Source organism: Oncorhynchus keta, chromosome 11 (assembly GCF_023373465.1).
Source record: "Oncorhynchus keta strain PuntledgeMale-10-30-2019 chromosome 11, Oket_V2, whole genome shotgun sequence".
Lineage (NCBI taxonomy): Eukaryota > Metazoa > Chordata > Actinopteri > Salmoniformes > Salmonidae > Oncorhynchus > Oncorhynchus keta.
Window position 1 is genome coordinate 49,870,107 of NC_068431.1, and position 26,132 is coordinate 49,896,238.

Below are 26,132 nucleotides of genomic sequence, written 5' to 3' on the forward strand. Positions count from 1 at the left end.
CCACAAGGTGGCTTGTGGCAAACTTTAAACGACACTTTTTACGGATATCTTTAAGAAATGGCTTTCTTCTTGCCACTCTTCCATAAAGGCCAGATTTGTGCAATATACGACTGATTGTTGTCCTATGGACAGAGTCTCCCACCTCAGCTGTAGATCTCTGCAGTTCATCCAGAGTGATCATGGGCCTCTTGGCTGCATCTCTGATCAGTCTTCTCCTTGTATGAGCTGAAAGTTTAGAGGGACGGCCAGGTCTTGGTAGATTTGCAGTGGTCTGATACTCCTTCCATTTCAATATTATCTCTTGCACAGTGCTCATTGGGATGTTTAAAGCTTGGGAAATATTTTGTATCCAAATCCGGCTTTAAACTTCTTCACAACAGTATCTTGGACCTGCCTGGTGTGTTCCTTGTTCTTCATGATGCTCTCTGCGCTTTTAACAGACCTCTGAGACTATCACAGTGCAGGTGCATTTATACGGAGACTTGATTACACACAGGCGGATTGTATTTATCATCATTAGACATTTAGGTCAAAATTGGATCATTCAGAGATCCTCACTGAACTTCTGGAGAGAGTTTGCTGCACTGAAAGAAAAGGGGCTGAATAATTTTGCACGCCCAATTTTTCAGTTTTTGATTTGTTAAAAAAGTTTGAAATATCCAATAAATGTCAATGAATATGAATCAATGAATCGAATCAATTAATATTTTTGTGTATAAGTTAAAAAAAGATATAGCAACTACAGATAGCCCCTTTAAATATATCAAAAGTGTGCGAGTTTGAACATGTGTCCATTCAGACTATGGATTTATTTTTTATCATCATGAATTAGATTGAGCAATAAAAGCCCCACTTTTATTCCATAGGCTGGGATCCGCACTATGCATCTGTGGCAAGAGCGCATTTTTCACTGGCTGTCCACTGGTTTCAAAAACAATGATTGATAGGCAGCTTAAACTTCTTGAATTCAACCGTTATTGGGTTCAAATACACATTGAGATTTGTGAACAGCCATCCACAACAACCACAATCCGTAAGGCGCAAATAGTTAAATAAAAAATGTATTTATATAGCCCTTCTTACATCAGCTGATATCTCAAAGTGCTGTACAGAAACCCAGCCTAAAACCCCAAACAGGAGGCAATGCAGGTGTAGAAGCACGGTGGCTAGGAAAAACTCCCTAGAAAGGCCAAAACCTAGGAAGAAACCTATAGAGGAACCAGGCTATGAGGGGTGGCCAGTCTTCTTCTGGCTGTTCAAATGTTCAGCATTCAAATGTTCAGCAAATGACCAGCATGGTCAAATAATAATAATCACAGTAGTTGTCGAGGGTGCAGCAAGTCAGCACCTCAGGAGTAAATGTCAGTTGGCTTTTCATAGCCGATCATTGAGAGATAAACGACAGAGCAGCAGTGTGATTCACATCGATGCGCTATGTAGATATCAATAATGAGTGATATCCGTATCGCTGTAGACTACACCACTGCTGTCATTTTGACATCCAAGCGTTTATTCAAGTTGGATAATCTTTGGATATGTAGCCTACAAAAGCCTATTCCTGTGCTTTTCCCACGAATCAATCAAACACATTTGGTGTGTCATCATAGTGGTCTCTGACTCGTGGTCAGACTGGCTCAGGTGGAACAAACAAACTTGCACCTTTTTTCAATGCTGATTTGAATTTCTTTAAGAAAACAGAGAAGTGTGGAAAAATATTTTCCGCAAACCTCCTTTCTGAATGTAAAAGTAATCCTTGAAGTAATCATCTAGTTTTTCCAAAAGTATCTGTAATCTGATTACAATATTTTTGCTGGTAATATAACGGATAACAGTTAGTTTTCTTTTATAATCCCTTACATGTAACGTACATATAATCCGTTACTCCCCAAACCTGAAAATAAGTTACAAACTATGCAAAAAAAGAACACAAAATAGCACAATTGGTTAGAAGCCCGTAAAACGTCAGCCATGTCCTCCAGAACCATTCAATGCAGTCTCAATGCTGCAGGGAAAACTAGCCTCTTCAAGTCTACTTCCAATTCCACAGACGGCAATTGATAATACTGTTGACTCTTTCATTTTGGTCATTTTATATTAACATTCTAAAGAGATGACTTCCCCCTCTTGTTTCTATTTATTTTCTTTCTTTCCCTTAATTAACCTTTTACTGCAGTGGGCTACATCAGGGTCACACAGAGTGTTTCTTGGAAGTCTTAAACAAATCTACTTTGAAACAAAAGTATACACCACAGACACATGGTTATGATCTTAAATCAAAGAAGGCATCTGTACCATGTCAGATATAGAGTTGAAATGTATTACGTTTAGATTTTTGCATCCCATTATTACCCTTTTTATACATCACAGAAGGCGGAAATATAACAAAGCCGCTTGACATTGAAACACCAGATTTTCGGTTGGTGTTTGAGGCCACTAGTCATTTGAATTCAGGAAATGGTTACACATGTCTGGGCCATTGGTCAGAAACTATTGAGTTTCCCCTGACCTCTTTATGTAAAATGGCTGACATTCATGTGTAGTTCCAGTATGATGGACAGACCAAGAGGCAAGATTAATGGCACTCTTTAAATTAGAATTGATTTTCCTATAAACTCCTCAAAATGTAATCAGCGCCGTGAAAAATAATCCACATTTTATTTTTTTTAACAGAAACTAGTGGGCAAGACATCTTATTTGAATCAGATTCTGATATAAGGTGTGTGTTTCAATATCTGACTTTTATTAAATTGGCATGTAAAACAGCCATGTGTGTAAAACTGCCACAGTCGTGTTTATTCATTACAAGGATTGTCATTGTCCACCTCTGACCAAGTCCTTACTGATTTGCACACACTCTACATTTGTGTTATTGACTGTGCGTTTGTTTATGTGTAACTCTGTGTTGTTGTTTTTGTCACACTGCTTTGCTTTATCTTGGGCAGGTCGCAGTTGTAAACGAGAACTTGTTCTCAACTGGCCTACCTGGTTAAATAAAGGGGAAATAAAAAATAAATAAATACATTTGTGACACTTAAGCTATGATTTTTGCAAATAAATTGTTACTGGTGATTCAATAGATGGTCAAATATTAACCTTGATAGACACTTGCATGCTTGATAACTTGCCTGCTGTTGCTTTAAGGGAGTGGCTGAGGAACTGAGTGGCTGACTAGCATTCCTCCTGCTGAAAGAAGTACTGCAGGGCAAAGTTTTGAGAAGGGGTGGGGAGAATGGGTTATCAGGTGAAACAGATTTAATAGCTTGTGTTGCAGCCCAGCCAGTTCCCCATTTACGATCTATGTGATTGTCTGGGGGTGTAGCCTGTCCAATCATCCACCCCCACCTCTTCGGCTGAAAACACCAGGCAGGTGGTCTGTCCAATTTTATTATAATTATATTTCTATGCTGTTGTAACCGGTGTGAAATGGCTAGCTAGTTAGCGGGGTGCGCGCTAATTGCGTTTCAATCGATGGTGTCACTCGCTCTGAGACCTTGAAGTAGTTGTTCCCCATGCTCTGCAAGGGCCGTCCGTGGCTTTTGTGAAGCGATGGATAACGATGCTTCGTGGGAGGCAGTTGTTGATGTGGGCAGAGGGTCCCTGGTTCGAGTCCAGGTAGGGGCAAGGAGAGGGACAGAAGCAAAACTGTTACACTCTGTCCTACATGGACCCATGCTCCAGATTCAGACCAGTGGTGTGAATGAATACAGGTCGAAATTGGCAGTGAGGGAGTGAGAAAGAGATAAAGAAAAGTGTTACAGGAGGGTTGAGTGACCCACTTTGATAGTAATAGATTCTGTATTTTAGCCAGCTCCACTCTCCAACACCTTTGACTCTGTTAAACAGAGGATAGAGGGCATTCAGAACACCATAGGGTATATTGAGTAAAAGTCATGATATGCGACTCACCCCCTGGATTTGGTCTTATGTAGCAAAATATGAAATTGTGTTTTTTCCATTGGATAAAAGTAGATACTCAGAGCTACAAAATGCTATACCATACACTGCATTTCTGAGGAACAATGGGAAAGTAATTCTGGTTTGAAAGTTGATCAACTTGTAAACTCACTTTTGAGAAAATGGCCTTTGAATATTTTGGTATCTAGTGAAGAGCTCTTCTTTGCCCCACCCATCTCTTTAGCCCCACCCATCTCTTTAGCCCCACCCATCTGGTGTCACTCTCAATGGGGTGCACACTTGACGCTCTGGCTGATGATTTGTTTACTTCTGAATAGCATGAAAACAGCCTAACCAGCTCTGCTGGCAACAATTTAACGAGCCAGCCAGCTAACGTTAGCTAGTTAAACAACAATGAACATAGTGCCAATCATGTTGTTTCTAACCTGCATGAATATGCTGGGAGCTAACCAAGCAGGTTCAATGTTACATCATACATCATACATGTAACGTTAGCTAGGAACCAGCCAGCTAACATTAGCTAGCTAACACTACACTTTAGCTTGAAATGAAACCACAATGAAAATTAGAAACATGTCATATCTGAAAATGTAGCTAGCTAGACTATCTTACATCATAATGCATGATGGACGTGTCTCCCTGTCACAGATGCCATGCCACGGTTTCCCTTAGTTTTCAAATCTGATCCAGAGATAGGTGTTTTTTCCATCTCTTTAGCTATCATACTCTTAATTCCACTGATTTCAAAACTCGATCTTCCTGAAAGTGTAGAGTAACACTTATGCAGCCCCACTACACCATACATTTTTTTGAAGCCTCGTTTCGACAGGATTACCAACACAGACTGAGCAGCTCCAATAGACAGACACCTTCTATATGAAAGTTCACATGTTCCAAAAGGCATTTCTGCCACCAAAACATTTTTTAAATGGCTCTCCTGTGAAGTCGTGACTTGCAACAAAAACCTTGTTTCCTGAAACGGGTCACATATGGAACGTCTGGTTACCATGTTAGAGCCTCTGCAACACCATTGCACTTACACTGAGTATACCAAATATTAAGAACAACTTCCTAATATTGAGTTGCAACCCCCCAGAACAGCCACAATTTGTCGGAGCATGGACTCTACAAAGTGACGAAGCGTTCCACAGGGATGCTGGCCCATGTTGACGCCAATGCCACCCACAGTTGTGTCAAGTTGGCTAAATATCCTTTGGGTGGTGGACCATTCTTGATACACACGGGAAACTGCTTAAAAATCCTTCTTTAACCGATCTCCTCCCCTTCATCTACGCTGATTGAAGTGTCATCAATAAGAGGATCATAGCTTTCACCTGGTCAGTCAATGTCATGGAAAGAGCAGGTGTCCTTACTTTTTTTGTATATATTTTATGTGATTAACCTGTGTGATAGTGTGCTTTAATAGACCAAACAGGCCAAATGTACATTTGACACATAACACACCCATCTGTACCATTCCTGAGTCTCTCTCCAGAGCAGATAAAGCTTTACTTTTCACTGAATGACTCGGACCAAATAGATAGAATATCTGGGGTTGTGTGGAATAGCTATGAAAAGGCCTCGTTGGTGTTCTGTAAAGTGCCAATTATGGACCAATTTGAGGATATCAATGGAAATCGTTTGGGGGCTTTGGTGAGAGGCATGGTAAAGAGCCTTCAGACACTACTTTACCCGTTTGACTCCTCAAACCTTGAGGGAAACAACTGTTGGATTAAATATATACATAGACCTGTGCATCTCTTGATTTGTGAGAAAATGTATTGAAATACTTAAATGCAATGCGTAAAGCAGTTTTTTTGACAGTAAAATGATAAGTAGTGTGTCTAATTTTTATTTAGTTTGACCTTTCTTTTATTAACAGGGAAGACCTAGGTCTCTTTTTCAAAAGTGCTCTGGGGAATACAACATGAATATACAATTTTTTTTGACCTAGGCAAGTCAGTTAAGAACAAATTATAATTTACAATAATTTACTGGGGAACAGTGGGTTAACTGCCTTGTTCAGGGGCAGAATGTCAGATTTCGATCCAGCAACCTTTCAGTTACTGGCCCAATACTCTAACCACTAGGCTATCTGCCACCCCATTATATATACATGGTATATACTGTATATTAGGGCTGACCCAAATTAGTCGACGAGTCGATTATTTGGTCCTTAAGCTGTTGGTTGACCGAGATTGTTTTGGTCGAGCAGTAACACACACACACACACACACACACACACACACACACACACACACACACACACACACACACACACACACACACACACACACACACACACACACACACACAGTATATGCACCCATCTCAGTGAATTAATCCAATGTGGAGGTCTAGTATTAAAGACATCTGCAAAAAGGCTCAAAGCTAAATTAGATTCAAGGATAGCTGAAATACAATAAATGTCACTGAAATAAAAAATAATGTACAAAAAGACTCTTTGACTGCAGTTTTTAAAGTTCCTCTTTGTGATTAAACAAGGATTACATGTTTGTATTCTCCCATCTTTAACACAAACAGTCTTTGAAGGATCTGGGCCGGCAATGTTCACTAATATATTAGCAGACGCTCTTATCCAGAGGCTTACAAAGACACCAGCAGAAACATATGTCTCTGGTGTATTCGTTAAAATAAGAGCGGAGGAGCAGGGTGACGTGAGAGAACTGGAAGGTTCGGGCTGCAGCGTTCTGGGATGAGTTGTAGGGGTTTAATGGCACAGGCAGGGAGCCCAGCCAACAGCGAGTTGCACAGAGTTGTCTTTGAAGGATCTTTAGGGTTGGGCCGTGTAGGTTTAGTCACCAGCTGGGTTAGGTTTAGATCATTACACATGTAGTTTAGATTGTCTGAAGCTTGCATTTACCAATCATAATTTAAGTCACCCAAGATAATAACTTCTGATTTAGTCAGAAGACAACAAACAAGTTAACTCCGCGTTAACAGTTATGGATACATTTTTCCCCAGACAAAGGCCTAAAGATAGTAGCAAAAAGAATGGCAAGGGAAATGGATTTCAGTAAAAATATATAATTATTTTATTTTTTATAATATAGGCCACTCCACCACCTTTACACCGTCTGTCAGCTCTGAACAAATTATAGCCCTCAGTATTAACATCAGAGTCCAGAATGTCCCCAGAGATCTTAAGTTTCAGTCAATACCAGAATGTCCAGAAAATAAATATTCCAGAAATGTTCCATATGCACACAAAAAAATTATGTTAGTGAGCATTTCTCCTTTATCAAGATAATCCATCCATCTGACAGGTGTGGCATATCAAGAAGCGAATTTAACAGCATGATCATTACACATGTGCACCTTGAAGCCACTCTTAAATGTCCAGTTTTGTCCCATAACACAATGGCACAGATGTATGGGGGCATACAATTGGCATGCTGACTGCAGGAATGTTCACCAGAGCTTTAGCCAGAGAATTGAATGTTAATTTATCTACCATAAGCCGCTTCCAACGTTGTTTTAGAGAATTTGGAAGTACGTCCACCCGGCCGCAGACCATGTGTAACCACGCCAGCCCAGGACCTCCACATCTGGCTTCTTTACCTGCAGGACCATCTGAGACCAGCCACCCGGACAGCTGATGAAACTGAGGAGTATTTCTGTCTGTAATAAAGCCCCTTTGTTGGGAAAAACGAATTCTGATTGGCTGGGCCGGGCTCCCCAGTGGGGGGTGAGCCTCATGCCCTCCCAGGCCCACCCATGGCTGTGCCCCTGCCCAGTCATGTGAAATCCATAGATTAGAGCCTAATGAATGTATTTAAATTGACTGATTTCCTGTAACTCGGTAAAATCATTGAAATTGATTTTCAACTGCACCATCTATCCCTAGTAGTAATAGAGGAAGGACTAGAAATTGGAATTACCTTTCTCAGGTTACGGCCTGAGGATGCAGCCAATGTCAATATGAGGAACTCTCAGAGTAACCAATGATGGAATGTTATAAACTGACGTACATGGGCTTTGGTTGCTATGTGCAACAGCCCAAGCCCTCTACATGATTTGAAAACCGAGGGGTTATTGAACTAAAAGCACTGGGTGAGCAGACCACAGTAGGCGTCTCTTTTGCGCTAGCAACAGCAGATCTAACAGTGGAGTTCAAACGAGTGGGCAGAATGGGTAGTTACCTGAGCAGGGCTTGGTCTGTCTCTGAGTCAATATCTTAACGCGGCCTTGATATGTGAAGCGAGGGTCAAGGATCCAAGATATTTTGGATGGAGCCCATCATTTTTTGGTGGAGGATCTTTTGTTTCCTAAAAAAAGTGTTGAAATTGTGAATCAAGGTTATGTCAACAGAGTGGCGGTAGTCATTAGGACAGATACTGTATGACGTGCTCAGAGGCTGCTGAACCTTTCGCAGACGCAACCCAGCGACGGCACGGGGCCAGAGATAATCGGCTGCTTTTCAGAGCCTTTCGGGGGTGTTGATCAGCTCAATAAAAATCCTGTTTTGACACTTTTTGATATAATTTGATTTGGAGGAGTCATCATCAATCAGCAGTGTACCGGGAAAGTACTGCAGGGAAATATCACAGTCAGACAGAGGGCCATCTCCGTACACCCCATGTTTCCTCACTGAGGTATCATTTCAATAAGCTGTTGTAATGGGAATGTATGTATTTAACACAAGTACGCTGTCCAACGTTTTGAAAACCCTTCTCCACAGCTTCACACTGAATCGATGAACAGGCTGTGTCTTATCTCCTTCGTTTCCTTCCTGGTCTTGTTTATGCATTGCTGGAGTAGCATTTAATTAACGTCTGGGCTTTGCAGTCTGCTAGTCGATGGCAGTAATTACATTCAGGCCTCGCAGTGAGTGGGTTTTACTGGCTCACTCCAGTCCTCCGTTTTTTAATGGCCAAGTTATCTATATCACAGTGTCTAGGCTATTATGCACAATGCAATCACTTTTCCCTCGTGGGCTTTAAAAGAGATTATGAGTATACCTGGCTGTGGGCCCTTTCCACACACTGTAGAAATGCATTCACTGCCTGTTTCGATATACTGTCAAATAAATAAATAATAATAATAATAATAATACTAGATTGTTTGCAGGTTCTCAATTATCCAGACAATCTGTCACTCAGTGTCTCTTGTAAGAAAGCCACAAAGCATAATTTAATTTGTTGGGGTCACAGGCTCGCAGGTAAGGTGATAAAGCAACTTCATTACTTGTGGCTATGATTTTAAATGCATCCTGCGCCCTGTTTTTCTTTCTTTTTTTTTGCTCAGATTCCTATTGTTTCTCGTTGTTTTATAATGAAAGAGCCCGGAGCATCTAATCAAAGTTAATTTAATTAAAGGGACGGGGAGGGAAAGGAGATACCTAGTCAGTTGCACAACTGAATGCATTCAACCCGAAATGTTTCTTCCTCATTTAACAAAACACGTCTAAATCAGAGAGGCTTGGCAGGCAGCCTAATTGACGCCCACGTCATCGGCACCCGGGGAGCAGTTGTTGTTGGGGGTTAACTGCCTTGTTCAAGGGCATAACGGCAGATTTTTTTCATCTTGCCGTCTCTGAGATGTCTAACTAGCGACTTTTCAGTTACCGTCCCAACGCTCTTTACCGCTAGACTCCCTGCCGCCTAATGATGATGGCTTCTCACAATAGCGAACATGCTTGCGCCTTAAAAAGCATCTCACGCTCACAGATGTAGGATCTTATTTTGAGCCAGTTTGCTACAGCAGGGAAATAATCCTGCAGCAACAGTAAATGTGAGTTATGTGGATTATAGTTAATGGCCCCTTTTTGAAGGGATTGATACATTTTTTGTTAAGGCAAATCAAGTCTGAAATGTCAGTGGAAATGACAAACTTCAGATGCCTTTCTACTGTGTTCTTGGGGACCTTATGCTGCAGACAAGTTTTGTTACCCTTCCCCAGATCTGTGCCTCAACACAATCCTGTCTCAGAGCTTGACAGACAATTACTTTGACCTTGCTTTTTGCTCTGACATGCACTGACATTATAAGATGACGTGGCTAAGCATACAAACATCCGGACAACAAATAACTAGGGTTGAGGAAAGTCTTCCAATGTTTACCAGCCTGCTGTCTAGCTCTGTCAGAGCTCCAGAGTTCCTCTGTGGAGATTGGAGAACCTTCCAGAAGGACAACCATCTCTGCAGCACTCCACCAATTAGGCCTTTATGGTAGAGTGGCCAGACGGAAGACACTCCTCAGTAATATATATAGATCGTTGTGTGCCTTTCCAAATCATGTCCAATTAATTAAATTGACCACAGGTGGACTCTAATCAAGTTGTAGAAACTTCTCAAGGATGATCAATGGAAACAGGATGCACCTGAGCTCAAATTCTTGTCTCATGGGAAATGGTCTGAATACTTATGTAAATTTTAGTTTTAAATGTGAAATTGTTTCTAAAAACATGTTTTCGCTTTGTCATTATCAGGTATTGTGTGTAGATTGATGAGAATCGTTTTTAATTTCATCCATTTTAGAATGGGGCTGTAACCTAACAAAATGTGGAAAAGGGGTAGGGGTCTGAATACTTTCCGAATGCACTGTACATCTTCAAATGTGCTGTACTGATCTCAGTGTTTATTTTGAGAAGAAGGATTTTCCAATGGCTAAGTCATTTATTTTGTTCACAAGCTCTCTGTCTGAGAGAGTGTAGGCCTGCAAATTGCAGTGTAAGCGGAATTGTAAGTTTGGGTGTTGTGATATCATCTGGGTAATAGATAAGGTAGATGGGCAATAAAAGTGTACCGTGTGAGAAGCTCCTGTAATTTCCCTTCGTTTTTTTATGGTGTAAGACATCTTGTTCATTCTGATAATATCAACATCACTGTTTGAGAAATATCTGCCCAGGAACTGTTCTCTAACCCTCTGCTACTGTATACAGTCATTTCTGGAGTCAAACTAACTGTTGTTAGTATCTCGGTGTCCAATCAACTCTTCGTAACAAGAACAAAATCATATGCCAATCTAACGCCAGCTCTAATATGTCTTATGGATGATCTGATACTAACGTTACTGCCCTCTGGAAAACATTCTCTAAAATGTTTCCCATACTTATAAACAAAAACATTCCAGCATATAAAAGGCTTCAAAGCACAGCGTATATGCTTTCATGTGGGCAGATAGAGCTCTCATGAAATGAACCAGACGTTCTGAAAAGTGCAGCTCAAAAATGCACAAGTGGGTGCAGCTAGCCTGTATTCAAACACAATGTTCCCATCCATACGAGATGTCTACCTACCCAGAATTAAAAACAAACAATTTACAGTACGCCGTCAAACACTTTACTATAACATGAATCCCGTAACTGTTACGCCGGTATACTTTCTATCTGTGCGTTATGCACACTCTAAACCCTTCCAGATGGTGTCAATCAACAGTTCAGGTGACCGCTATACTGTAGATATCTGCCAAACGTACATATGGACAGATGCATATACACTACCTTACACAGCCCACCTAAAATGGATCCATTGGATACATACTGAGAGTGGGAAATATCAACTTCATGACAGAAGATTCAGCAGCATTAGTCAATACAGTCTGTACAGTAGTAACCAGAGCATGCTATCCCACTCCAGCTTTATGTCTGGAAAAACTCTGTTGCCAAGCAGGAGCTCATTAACAGGCCTGTTAATCAGTTTTACCGTTATGACAGATCTATCCTAAGCTGACTGAAGATTCGCCGAGACTGCGAAGAGTGGTCTGAGAGTGGTCACTGAGTTGTTAGCTAGCTGTGCTGCCTCTCCTCGCCTGGTCTATGGTGGTCATGCGGTGACCAGATGGCAGGGGATGTGAATTAAACATTGTTCATGTACTTGCCACCAGGTTTAGTGCCCAGCTGCAATGGCAGCAGCAGCAAGAGGAGACACACGTTTCCAGGCTGACGTTCAGCAATAACTTCAGTCATTCCAAAATCCCCGTAAGAAAATGTGTGTCCCAAAACATTGCTGATAACAACTTGTTCGCTACCACAGTAATAAGTAAAACAAAACACATTTCTGGGAGCATCAACTGTCCTTTGCCCAGATCCTGTGATACAATAGAATGTTTATTAACCCCCTTCACTTTGCCTTGTAAAGCCAGTGTTAGATGAATTTAGTTCTTATGTATTCATTATCCAATTCAATTAAAATACTCAGTCTGTACCCAGAGTTTCTAAGGTTCTGGGAGAAATGAAACAGACGGAGACCAGTCAAAAATAGCCGGTGACGTTTATTCCCGAGAGCTCGGCCCATCATTTCATGTACATTGGTTTATGTACCTCTCATTTCGTCATAAATGTCCCTCCTCCTCTCAGACAATGACAAAGCTGCGTTTCAATTCCATTCCAACACATACATATTGCTAATCGTATGCTACCACTTGTTACACAATCTACTGCAAGCCCAACGGTGTCTGCCCGCCTAGACTTCCTTCCTGTTATCGGTTTCACAGTGGTCACAATTTGTCTGTCACAATTTGTCTGTTAACACTTCCTCTTTGCCTATGTCGAAACATTCTTTATCAGGCAGGATATAATTCTATTAGTTATAATTCTACGTTAAATGTATGCAATATTTAGTCATTATTGATAAAAATCCTTCAACAGCTAGATACCAGGCTGGTAAACATTGGAAGACTTTCCTCAACCCTAGTTATTTGTTGTCCGGATGTTTCTCTGGGCTTTGTCTGCTTAGCCATGTCATCTTATAATGTCATAGCCCTCTTACAGGTCTCATTTCCAGGACCAGCCAGGTAAATTGTAAACGGATTGACCTCGTACGATTATTTAGAAGAAGAATCCTATCACACGTTGTGCTTAGAAACTATGCAGCACAACGTGACCATGTGCAACCAGCCATTTTCATCTTTAGCCATTCCGAGCACACTGTAGTCATGGTGATTTCAGTTTCAATAAGTTGTAGTCCTCTTATGGTCAATTGTTTCTGTGATGCGAAGGCACCTTGGGTGAGGGCTTTCGGGGATGAGACTGGTAGTGTTTAGAACCAGGACCGTCTTCTACGTGTTAGCCTCATCCTCTTCTCTCCCCATCTGAATGAGGAGGTGGAGGGCTCAACCAGGCCTCAGTCTGTCTGTCCTCAGTGTCTGAACCTGACCTCCAACATGGCATCTACTGTCACAGCCATAATTGTAGCCGTCAGTAAAGATCGAATGAGACAAAACAAGGCGCTAAATGGCGAGGAACAGGAGAGAGACTTAAACATGCTAAAAACGTGTTTGAAACCCTGTGGCGATGTCATACCCTGAGAGAAAAGCGTATTCTAGCATCGTAGTTAGGTACAGGATTCTGCCTCTGTAAACATGAAAGCTGTGGCACCACTCACTTTAAGGGAGCATAATTACTGCAATATTGTATTACAGTGGTCTTAACAGTATGATCAATAACACTGACCTTGTAGTTCTATGTCCAGATTTGTTAGCCTACGTCGTAGTACAATTTTATAGCTTCAGTGGATAATTACAGAATGTACCAGGCTGCCACAGAATGTATTAAACTGCTAACGGATGGAAAACTGAAATGAAAGTGAGACTGGAGACAGGGGCTGGGGAAGCTGAATTTTAATCAGAGGATAAACCCAAAACACAATTTCGTCTCACTACGCAGAGAGAGGGCTGGTGATTTTCACAGCTCAACAATTCTCTCTGCCACTGTTAGACTTGGCTGCTATGCTACCCCTGCATTACCAGAGAGTTTTTCACTGGAGACATTATGGGTCTTATTTACTGTTGCGATAATTAAATACAGGAACCTATGCACCCCCACAATATTTCCACAGAATGCCAATTGAGTTCTATTTTAAGGCAGTGCAGGGGGGCGGGATGGGGCGGGGGTTGGGGGGTACTCCACACCTCTTCTCTTGGCTGACCCACTTAATAGATGCGTCAAAGGCAAAAAACACAGCATCAGCTGAAACGAGTCTCACCCCCAGCAGCCCCGACAGGTCCTTTGTGAAATTTACACACAGACGCACACAGTCGTGTTCACACGCACACACACACACACCACTATATGCACACACATACCCACACCTATATGCAGGCAAGACCAATCATGCCTGCAGATATCGCTCAAATCCTCTAACACAAAGGTACACACTTATAGTCAAACACTGCAATCACTCCACATGGATAGGTCTCCCTCCCCATCGTTCTGTCATCCTTTATTATAACCAATATATTGAGGAATTGGACAGCTGAGTTATGACTTATTTGGTACGGGCTGGCTTCTTCCTCCCTATGAGAGCCCCTTCAGCCAGTGAGACTCTTGAAAAGCCACTTGAACAGATTCTTCTCTGGTGCTTCCACATACCGTTAGGGACGCACTGTTAGTTTATGTTCCCTTACCTTTTAAAGTGTTCGAGTCGAGATGATTCAACATTCCACCGTGATATGTGTCTAGTTTGTAGTTCTTCACTTTAGACAAAACCCTCTCTGCAGCGCTCGCCATTAGTGCTACATCAATTCTGAAAGTCGAGCCAGAATCTCAGTTTAAGTCAGAGCAACAAGATACATAAATAATAATTGTTTGGCATCTATTTAAAAAACACAACAACAAAAAATATATAGAATAACTTTGCGAAGGAAAAACTTTATATGTATCGCACACGTGACTGTATGTACAGAGTGGAAGATTTGACCAGGCTTCTAGCTCATCAACAAACAAACAAAAATGTTTTGTGTGTGCCACTCAGACACCTAAATAATCTAGTATGATGTCAGAGGGATGTGTGAGGAATACATATTTAAAGGCATCCTTTTGTCTGCCGCTGAAGTAGGTCACATCTTAAGCAGGGTTTTCCTTTTAACATATGAGTTATGGTTCTAATCTGTAGTCTTAACTACTGTTCCAGACGAAACCTTCTATCAAATGGAGTCTTGTACGTCATTTAGGTCCGTCGTATTGTAATACCAATACATTGACTTTTTATAGCATAACTTCACCATTCAAATGCAGTTTGGCCATCTACTGCCAACTGAAAAGTCTTTCAGTCAGCCCTAAATGTTTGTTTAAGATATTGACCTATGGTACAGGCAAAATGTACGTTCAACACGTTTCAGAATTAGCTGAAAGCACTGAAACCCATTTCCGTTTTTTTTCCCCCCGACGTTTCCTTAGGCTGAGAAGGAGTGAAAATCGTCCCGCGTGTGGTTCGTTACTACTACTTCCTGTCATCTCTGTACGCACATGCCCGTATGGAGGAGGCATGGATGTCACTGCCAGGAATCCCTTTGTGTGTGGCTCAGCTCAATGATTTAGGAATGCTTGAAAGGTTTGCTGTTTCTAATGCGGGACCATTTGCAAGACACTCTCACGTGATGCCTGTGTGCGTGTGCGTGCATGGTGATGTGATGCCTGTATGCGTGTGTGTGCATGGTGATGTGATGCCTGTGTGCGTGTGCGTGCATGGTGATGTGATGCCTGTGTGCGTGTGTGTGCATGGTGATGTGATGCCTGTGTGCGTGTGTGTGCATGGTGATGTGATGCCTGTGTGCGTGTGTGTGCATGGTGATGTGATGCCTGTGTGCGTGTGTGTGCATGGTGATGTGATGCCTGTGTGCGTGTGTGTGCATGGTGATGTGATGCCTGTGTGCGTGTGTGTGCATGGTGATGTGATGCCTGTGTGCGTGTGTGTGCATGGTGATGTGATGCCTGTGTGCGTGTGTGTGCATGGTGATGTGATGCCTGTGTGCGTGTGTGTGCATGGTGATGTGATGCCTGTATGCGTGTGCGTGCATGGTGATGTGATGCCTGTGTGCGTGTGTGTGCATGGTGATGTGATGCCTGTGTGCGTGTGTGTGCATGGTGATGTGATGCCTGTATGCGTGTGTGTGCATGGTGATGTGATGCCTGTATGCGTGATGCCTGTGCGTGCATGGTGATGTGATGCCTGTATGCGTGTGCGTGCATGGTGATGTGATGCGTGTGTGTGCTGTGATGCTGTGTGCGTGCATGGTGATGTGATGCCTGTGTGCGTGTGTGTGCATGGTGATGTGATGCCTGTATGCGTGTGCGTGCATGGTGATGTGATGCCTGTATGCGTGTGCGTGCATGGTGATGTGATGCCTGTGTGCGTGTGTGTGCATGGTGATGTGATGCCTGTGATGCGTGTGTGTGTGCATGGTGATGTGATGCCTGTGATGCGTGTGTGTGCATGGTGATGTGATGCCATGGTGATGGTGTGATGCCTGTGTGCGTGTGCGTGCATGGTGATGTGATGCCTGTATGCGTGTGTGTGCATGGTGATGTGATGCCTGTATGCGTGTGCGTGCATGGTGATGTGATGCCTGTATGCGTGTGCGTGCATGGTGATGTGATGCCTGTATGCGTGTGCGTGCATGGTGATGTGATGCCTGTATGCGTGTGTGTGCATGGTGATGTGATGCCTGTATGCGTGTGCGTGCATGGTGATGTGATGCCTGTGTGCGTGTGTGTGCATGGTGATGTGATGCCTGTATGCGTGTGCGTGCATGGTGATGTGATGCCTGTATGCGTGTGCGTGCATGGTGATGCCTGCTCGCTGGTTTGTCTCATTTACAATAATAATACGATGAACAATTTCAATCATTTCTCAATTAAACCTTCTGGATGCAGAGGAGCAGAACTCAATCAATACATTTTCTGTACATCTCAAATATTGATGCGTTTTTTTAAATCATGTATTTTTGATTCATTAGGAACTGAGCTGTGAAATGGAAGATTATTATTCGACCTGTCAAGGCCACAGGCATATCATCACATGTCAGGAATGAATGAGTAGTGGCACGGGGACGAAGCTGTTCAATATAGCACACACAGCTCTTACATACATACTCTACTGCATACTGTATGTCTTTATCTCAACCCACAGTGCGTCCATGGCTACTAGCCAGTGAGGAAATGGAAAAGAGCTTCGAAAAGGTCTCATTCTCCAGTGAGGCCTGCATCACGTTGCTGCTCCTGGGGTCGGTCTCTCCATTCATTTCAGAACAGGCTCACCTGACCCACATGTGATAGTGTTTCTTCTACTGGAGGGCACTGGCAGCAGGTGTTCCTCTCATCTTCTCTGCTTCTCTTCTTCTTCATCTCACTTTGATCTAAGACATGGATGGGCAACTCTTCTTTTTTGTCTTTTTTTTTGGTTCATTCAAGAGTCTGAACTTACTGTTGAGAGTTTTAGTAGTAAAATACACAAGGTACAATTTCGAAATTTGGTTGTGCATCAGCAGTCAATTTTTAGGGGAATTGGTAGATTAGTCTAGTGGCCAGCTATCTGAAATTGCAGTAAGCATGGTCGAATTACCAACCGGGGTGGGGCCCGTTGATCATCAAATCAAATTTTATTTGTCACATGCGCCGAATACAACAGATGTAGTAGACCTTACAGTGAAATGCTTACTTACAAGCCCTTAACCAACAATGCAGTTTTAACCAAAACATGTGTCAAATAAAAAATAAAAGTAACACATTATTAAAGAGCAACAGTAAAATAACAGTAGCGAGGCTGTATACAAGGGGTACCGGTACAGAGTCAATGTGCGGGGGCACTGGTTAGTCAAGGTAATTGAGGTAATATGTTCATGTAGGTAGAGTTAAAGTGGCTATGCATAGATAATAAACAGAGAATAGCAGCAGCGTAAAATGGGGGTGCAAATAGTCTGGAAAGCCATTTGAGTCGCTGTTCAGGAGTCTTTTGGCTTATGGAGGTAGAAGCTGTTAAGAGACTTGGCACTCCGGTACCGCTTGCAGTCTAAGTGGCTGGAGTCTGACAATGTTTAGTGCCTTCCTCTGACACCGCCTGGTTTAGAGATCCTGGATGGCAGGAAGCTTGGCCCCAGTGATGTACTGAGCTGTATGCACTACCCTATGTAGTGCCTTGCGGTCGGAGGCCGAGCAATTGCCATACCAGGCAGTGATGCAACCAGTCAGGATGCTCTCAATGGTGCAGCTGTAGAACGTTTTGAGGATCTGAGGACCGATGCCAAATCTTTTCAGTCTCCTGAGGGGGAATAGTCTTTGACGTGCCCTCTTCATGACTGTCTTGGTGTGTTTGGACCATGATTGTTTGTTGGTGAGGTGGACACCAAGGAGCTCTCAACCTGCTCCACCCCAGCCCCGTCAATGAGAATGGGGGTGTGATCGGTGCTCCTTTTCCTGTAGTACACAATCGTCTCCTTTGTCTTGATCACGTTGAGGGAGTGGTTGTTATCCTGGCACCACATGACCAGGTCCCTGACCTCCTTCCTATAGTCTGTCTCATCGTTGTCGGTGATCAGGCCTACCACTGTTGTGTCATCGGCAAACTTAATGAGGGTGTTGGAGTCGTGCCTGCTCGTGCAGTCACAAGTGAACAGGGGGTACAGAGCACGCACCTCTGAGGATTTTTTGAGGATCAGTGTGACGGATGTCCTAGGGGCGTCCCGTCAGGAAGTCCAGGATCCAGTTGCAGAGGGTGGTATTTAGTCCCAGGGTCCTTAGCTTAGTGATGAGCTTTGTGGGCACTATGGTGTTGAGCGCTGAGCTGTAGTCAATGAATAGCATTCTCACATAGGTGTTAATTTTGTCCAGGTGGGAAAGAGCAATGTGGAGCGCAATAGAGATGGCATCATCTGTGGATCTGTGGATCATCTGTGGCTCTCTCTGTGTTAGCCGTCACGAACACAGAGAGGTTGCTGCCTACATACAGACTTTAAATCATTGGCCACTTTAATAAATGGATCACGAGTCACTTTAATAATGCCACTTTAATAATGTTTATATATCTTGCATTACTCATCTCATATATACTGTATTTTATACCATCTATTGCATCTTGCCTATGCTGCTCGGTCATCGCTCATCCATATATTTGTAAGTATATATTCTTATTCCATCCTTTTACTTAGATTGGTGTGTATTAGGTAGTTGTTGTGGAATTCTTAGATTACTGTTAGATATTACTGCAATGCCGGAACTAGAAGCACAAGCATTTCACTACACTCACAATGACATCTGCTAACCATGTGTATGTGACCAATAATATTTGATTTGTTGGGGCGGTATGCAAATTAGAGTGGGTCTATGGTTTCCGGGATAATGGTGTTGATGTGAGCCATGACCAGCATTTAAAAGCACTTCAGGCCTCCCGGGTGGCGCAGTGGTCTAGGGCATCGCAGCGCTAGCTGTGCCACCAGAGACTCTGGGTTTGCGCCCAGGCTCTGACGCGACGTCTGAGTTAGCAAGGGTTTGGCCGGTAGAGATATCCTTGTCTCATCGCGCACCAGCGACTCCTGTGGCGGGCCGGGCACAGTGCGCGCTAACCAAGGTCGCCAGGTGCACAGTGTTTCCTCCGACACATTGGTGCGGCTGGCTTCCGGTTTGGATGCACGCTGTTTTAAGAAGCAGTGCGGCTTGGTTGGGTTGTGTTTCGGAGGACGCATGGCTTTCAACCTTCGTCTCTCCCGAGCCCGTACGGGAGTTGTAGCGATGAGACAAAATAGTAATTACTAACAATTTAATTCAAAACATTTAAAAAAAGACTAAGGTCGCCACGGTCGGTGGTCATTTAGGCAGGTTACCTTTGTGTTCTTGGGCACAATGGTGGTCTATGGTGGTCTGCTTGAAACGTGTTGGTATTACAGACTCCGTTAGGGACAGGTTGAAAATGTCAGTGAAGACACTTGCCAGTTGGTCAGCGTATGCTCTGAGTACACATCCTGGTAATCCGTCTGGCCCTGCGGCCTGTTTATCTGGCCCTGCGGCCTGTTTAAAGGTCTTACTCGCATCGGCTACGGAGAGCGTGATCACACAGTCATCCGGAACACCTGATGCTCTCATGCATGTTTCACTGTTGCTTGCCTCGAAGCAAGCATAGAAGTCATTTAGCTCGTCTGGTAGGCTCGTGCCTCTGGTCAGCTCGTGGCTGTGCTACTCTTTGTAGTCTGTAATAATTTGCAAGCCCTGCCACATCCGACGAGCGTCAGAGCCAGTGTGGTACGATTCAATATTAGTCCTGTATTGACACTTTGCCTGTTTGATGCTTCATCGGAGGTTATAGCAGGTTAGAGTCACACTCCTTGAAAGCGGCAGCTCTACCCTTTAGCTCAGTGTGGATGTTGCCTGTTATCCATGGCTTCTGGTTGGGGTATGTACGTACGGTCACTGTGGGGACGACGTCATCAATGCACTTATTGATGAAGCCAGTGACTGATGTGATGTACTCCTCAATGCCATCGAAAGAATCCCGGAACATTTTCCATTCTGTTCGAGCAAAACAGTCCTGCAGCTTAGCATCTGCTTCATCTGACCACTTTTTATTGACCGAGTCACTGGTGCTTCCTGCTTTAGTGTTTGCTTGTAAGCAGGAATCAGAAGGATAGAATTATGATCAGATTTGCCAAATGGAGGGTGATGGAGAGCTTTGTACGTGTCTCTGTGTGTGGAGTACAGGTGATCTAGAGTTTTTTTCCCCCTCTGGTTGCACATTTAACATTCTGGTAGAAATGAGGTGAAACAGATTTAAGTTTCCCTGCATTAAAGTCCCCGGCCACTAGGAGCGCCGCCTCTGGATGAGCGTTTTCCTGTTTGCTTATGGCCTTATACAGCTCATTGAGTGCAATCTTAGTGCCAGCATCGGTTTGTGGTGGAAAATGGACAGCAACAAAGAATATAGATTAAAACTCTCTTGGGAAATAGTGTGGTCGACAGCTTATCAGGAGATACTCTGCCTCAGGCGAGCAAAACCTCAAGACTTCATTCGATTTTGGTGCCACAGCTGTTGTTTACAAATATATATAGATATAATATACACCCCTTGTCTTACCAAATGCCAATACAGCGTAAAACCAGCCGGCTGTATGTAATTCATGTCATCGTTCAGACATTTACAGTTTTTAATGTCCCGTTGGTAGGATATACGTGACCGTAGTTTGTCTATTTTATTATCCAATGATTGTACATTGGCTAATAGGACTGATGGTAAAGCCAGATTACCCACTCGGCGTCGGATTCTAACAAGGGACCCGACCTTCGTCCCAGATATCTCTCTCTCTTTCTCCTGCGAATGACTAGGGATGAGGGCCCTATCGGGTGTCTGAAGTAAATCCTTCACGTCCGACTCGTTAAAGAACGATTTTTCGTCCAGTACGAGGTGAGTTATCGCTGTACTGATATCTAGAAGCTCTTTTCGGTCATAAGAGACAGTGGCAGAAACGTTATGTACAAAATAAGTTACAAGTAACGCAAAGAAATATACACACAATAGAATTGCAGGAAACTTACTTTAAAATGGCAACATGTTCTCTACGCCCCATGGTGTAATGTAAATATGCAAAATTGCAGGGTGTATGGATGTGGGTATGCAGACGCACGAGCCACTGCAGCCCCTCATAATGAGTTCCATTATTTTTTTACGGCCACCACCCCCATCAAAGTTGCCCATCCCTGATCTAAGACAAAACCACGACCCAGAATGAGGTTAGATAATTGAAAGTACTCACTCACGTGGAACTGCACATCATTCAACCACCGCTACAGCTCATATTGGAAAAATGTACAACCTGAATGCAATTTTCTTATTACTCACCATATTCGTTGTGTGATGTATTCTCGTTTACAAGTAGCATGCTAGTCATTTCACAAGTAGCATGCAAGTCATTTCACATTTCACACTTTTTTTTTTTTTTAACCCATCAACCCAAACAATTCTCCAACCCATGCAGGGTTACAAAACCTAGAATATAGGCAAGACCATCATGCCCTTCCTTCCTAAGAGAGGTCATCGTCACCCCTGCCCACTGTGACTTAATGGGTGAGCCCGGTGTGCCATGTGAGCTGTGGTTGTCACTGTTTCATCACATACAGTACTGGCAACAAGTTATCCGGTTCTAGGAGAGCAGGTGTTCAGTGTGCTGCCATCCAAAAGCTGCTCTGCCTGGGAGACTGGTTGCCAGATCATTCCCCTCATCTCCTCTCTTATCTCATGTGAGGCCCACCGGCGCCAGGACGACAGGGGGCACAGACCTGCCAACCTCCGGTGCCCTGGAGGCGGAATAATCACTCACACTTGAGATATTACTTGTCAACCTTCTGATGAAGCTAATTAAGACCGTAGAAAAATATTTGGATGACATGATAACCAGGTTATGTTCGGTCAACAGTGGATGAACTGAGATTAGCTTGCTGTTGGAGATGTGAAGTTGATTGTGCGTATGAGACTCATTAAGGGATTCATAGCTTGACATTGGTATGCAGTGGGATTCATAGCGAACTCCCATACCTTTGCAAACATTGTCCATCTCAGGTTATAGGAATAGATTTCTATGAGAGATTATATGATATTATATTTCTCAGTTCCACCTTACAGGGAAGTGGGAGATCAAGTTAAAATAATATGACAGATGTTCTGATTAGTTACAGAAACCCCCCAAAATGCAATGTGTTAGCTCCCTGGGCAGGGCAAGGCATACTACTGCAGCATACTGCAACCCGATGATGGTCTTGTGTTTACAGTTCCGCTGGCATGTTCTTCTGTAGCTCAGTTGGTAGAGCATGGCGCTTGTAACGCCAGGGCAGTGGGTTCAATCCCCGGGACCACCCATACGTAGAATGTATGCACACATGACTGTAAGTCGCTTTGGATAAAAGCGTCTGCTAAATGGCATATATTATGTTTAGACATGGTGGCACCTCAACCACTCTGCTATACTGGCAGGTTTACACAATCTAATGCACAATCGAATCAGTGACAGCTCAACTCGCGACCTCTCGTGGTAGTGGTACTGCAGGTGTGGTGCAAGGTCTGTGCGATTAGTGTTCAACCAGGACAATAATCAGCACCATCCCAATCGCACAAGTGCATTCGAACTATTTCTGTGAGGTTTGTGTAATTATAGGCGGCGTCTGTTTTAGTGTTCATCCTCCGCTGTGATGAAAACTGACAGTGTGGCATAACTTAGGGGAATAACGTTTCGCTGTGACATGTTGTTTCTGCCGAGAGAATAATAGGTTGTGTTTGGGAATGAGCTGTCACAGTCATGTACTTGGCAAGAAAATAGGCATCTGAAATTTGGCATGAGTGGTACTGAAGAACAATCGCAGTAAAGATAGCAAGGTCTGCTGGGAACAACAGCAACAAAAACAAGATTCTGAAAGTGATGGAACACTCTCTAACACCTTATCTCCTTAATAATGTCTCCCCCTTCTCCTTCTCTCTCAATTTCCTCTCCCTTTCCCCTCAGTCTCTTACTAATGCTTTTGTTTGTCTCCATTTGTCCCTCAGCTGGGACCACGTATATCTTTGGGAGAGGAGGGGCCCTCATCACGTACACCTGGGCCCCCAACGAGAGGCCGAGCACCAGAGCAGACCGGCTAGCTGTGGGCTTCAGTACTCAGCAGAAAGACGCCATCTTGGTCCGAGTGGAGAGCACCAGCGGACTGGGAGACTACCTGCAGCTACACATAGTGAGAATGGGATGGGGGAGGGGGGGGGGGATAAGAGCATTGTCTGTAGTACTGTGGGGTTAGGGTAGAGGATGAGGGTCCCCTTTTTTATGAAGAGGGATGGGTAACCGGCGACCCGCGGACCGCGTCAATTTCCAAAAACGGAATAATGTTTAATAGTGTGAACTCAGTCGGGGTCTCAACTGACTGTTGAGATTTAGAATAGTAGAATGCAGACAATCAATTTGCCCATGTCAGCTAACATCGTTTTTACCCCATTGATTTTGTTAGTGACTCTCACTCAGATATCATATATTAAAATATTTATATCCGCCCTATGGCAAAATGTGTAAAATTGCAGGAAATGTGTTTTAAAACTGCAACATTTTCTCTGCTCCCCATGTTAGAATGTGTAGAATTGCAGAAAATGAACTCTAAAACTCAAATTTCTTCTCTCCACTGTCAAATTTCACTTAGTGCCCCCAAAAGGGTTAGGGCCGGCTCTGACTGTGTGGGGTATAGATGTGGGTACACAGAGCAGCGAGCCAATGTGTCCCCTCATGAGTCCTGATTTTGTGTGGCTCTCATCTCCATCAAAGTGTCCCATCCATGGTTTTGAGCCAAGGCTTGGAATGAGCTGATATCCTGAGGTTCACTGTGTAGAAACAGAATCCTGAAAATGCTCTTGCTGGAGATTTGGAGGACTAATTAAGGCGCTTAGAAAGACTGTGTTAATTGATCAAATGTGTGTCCATTTCCATAGAAAAAGACATATGGCACCTATTTCTCATGATATCTCTGATTTGTGCCAGAAAAGTATTTACCATGCATCTGGATTGGCAGGGGAGAAATAACACCGGTGTTTTGCTCATTAAAACAGCAGAGGGCAGAGATTGTAACGGCAGTACGTCACGCTGTGAAATGCTCTGGCTCATTAGACTATTTCGTCTAAATGAATTATTCATTCCATTTGAACCGTTTGACTTTCACAGTGCACATTTGCAATGTCACCCTATCTGTTCAACACTAGGATACCAGATGCTTGGCAAAACAATAGCGAAGTGTGTGCTATTTTCTAAAGAAGCCTTTAAGTCAGCTGTAATATGTCCCTGTTTGAGTCCGAGCCCAAACATAGCTTGTTTCCCCAGGGGTACTGCGTGTTTGTTTCTATACTGTTGATTTTTAGAGTCAACGCCAGCATTGTCACTGTAGACTATGAACAGTGTGTGTTAAGGACTCTGCAGTAGATTTAATGAAATTCAGACCATTTGAAACAGCATTTGTATAGATCCTTTTTTGGCTTATTGCCTTGTATTGTTTATTTGTTACCTATAAAGAGACAGAGATGGTATGAGCTTGAGAGAGATCGTAAACTCCCTCATAGATTACATTCCCAGGTTATTCAACAAAACGTCATAGCTTCATTCTGAGGAAGAAGGGAATCATGTCGAATAATGATTAGTGCTCCATCAAAGCTGTGTCTGATGTAGCATGATGGCCACCATAACAATTTAGCCTCTCGTCATTGTTGTCCCTCATGGAGAGGGTTTCTGCCGTAACTAAATTACCAACAACAACATCTAATCCAATTGGTCATGAATGTGATAGTGTTCAGGAGGTGCAGGAGCAGCGCTGTGTTGAGCTATAAGCTATTGGCTTCAAGTTATCCCCCTCTCAGAGAGAGAGAGCACTGGATGATAGGATGAATGCAAGTACAGAATATATGATATGCAGCATGTCTCGTATTTCCTCCAGTACTTAACTTGCTGCAGTTTCGGCACCACAGGCGGGTTTCCCCATTGTAAGCCATTAGTCACACAGCCACAGAGTCTAGGGTTGGACCCACAAGGGTCTGCAGGCAGGAGCTGCTGACTGATGGAGGACTGTGTGTGTGTGTGTGTGTGTGTGTGTGTGTGTGTGTGTGTGTGTGTGTGTGTGTGTGTGTGTGTGTGTGTGTGTGTGTGTGTGTGTGTGTGTGTGTGTGTGTGTGTGTGTGTGTGTGTGTGTGTGTGTGTGTGTGTGTGTGTGTGTGTGTGTGTGTGTTTGTGCGTGCGTGCGTGCGTGCGTGCGTGCGTGCGTGCGTGCGTGCGTGCATGTGTGTGTGGCGGGTGTGTGTGCCAGTGGTGCTGTCTGAGTGGAGGGCCTTGTCTGAGTGTGTGTGTGAGGAGTGTATTGATTATTCCCAGCGAAGGGTTGGGTGATTCATTTGCTGACATACAGTAGGCCGTGGTTAGTCACAGAGCAAAGAGTTGCCACCTGGTATCCCCTTGGCTGATGACGCAGCAGTTGGGCTCAGAGCCCTCTCTGTCAGGATGAGCATGATGAATGAAAGGAGGTTGATGGCCATTTGGGTGTGATTGGAACTTCCTACTGAAAAGCTGCATATTACACTTTCCAAGTTACAGTATTTCTTTCTTAACATTTTTCGTGACATCACAAAAGAACAAAGAAGATGACATAGGTGTTCTACAGATCACCTCTGACCATTCCCCACATTCTATTTTTGTGTCAAGGCTCAGGAGATACCCAGATGCAGACAGTTTCGAAGTAACAAAAGTTTAGTACTCGAACAGGGGGGGCAGGCAAATGACAGGTCAAGGGCAGGCAGAGGTCGGTAATCCAGGGTGGCATGGCAAGGTGCGGAATGACAGGCAGGCTCAGGCTCAGGGCAGGCAGAATGGTCAAAAGCGGGAAAGCTAGAAATCAGGAACTAGAGACAGACAGGAGCACGGGAAAAAACGCTGGTATGCTTGACGAAACAAAAGTAACTGGCAACAGAGAACACATGTATAATTACA

At 43.5% G+C, this 26,132-nt stretch overlaps 1 protein-coding gene across 1 annotated transcript in view; it reads left to right on the plus strand.

Moving 5' to 3' along the window:
- The window catches only part of LOC118390496 (neurexin-2-like), a 355,637-nt gene that overhangs the window by 290,234 nt on the left and 39,271 nt on the right, over positions 1 to 26,132 (plus strand). The window contains 1 exon segment of the mRNA XM_052457396.1: positions 23,174 to 23,355. Within this exon segment, the coding sequence (XP_052313356.1) occupies positions 23,174 to 23,355 (182 nt within the window).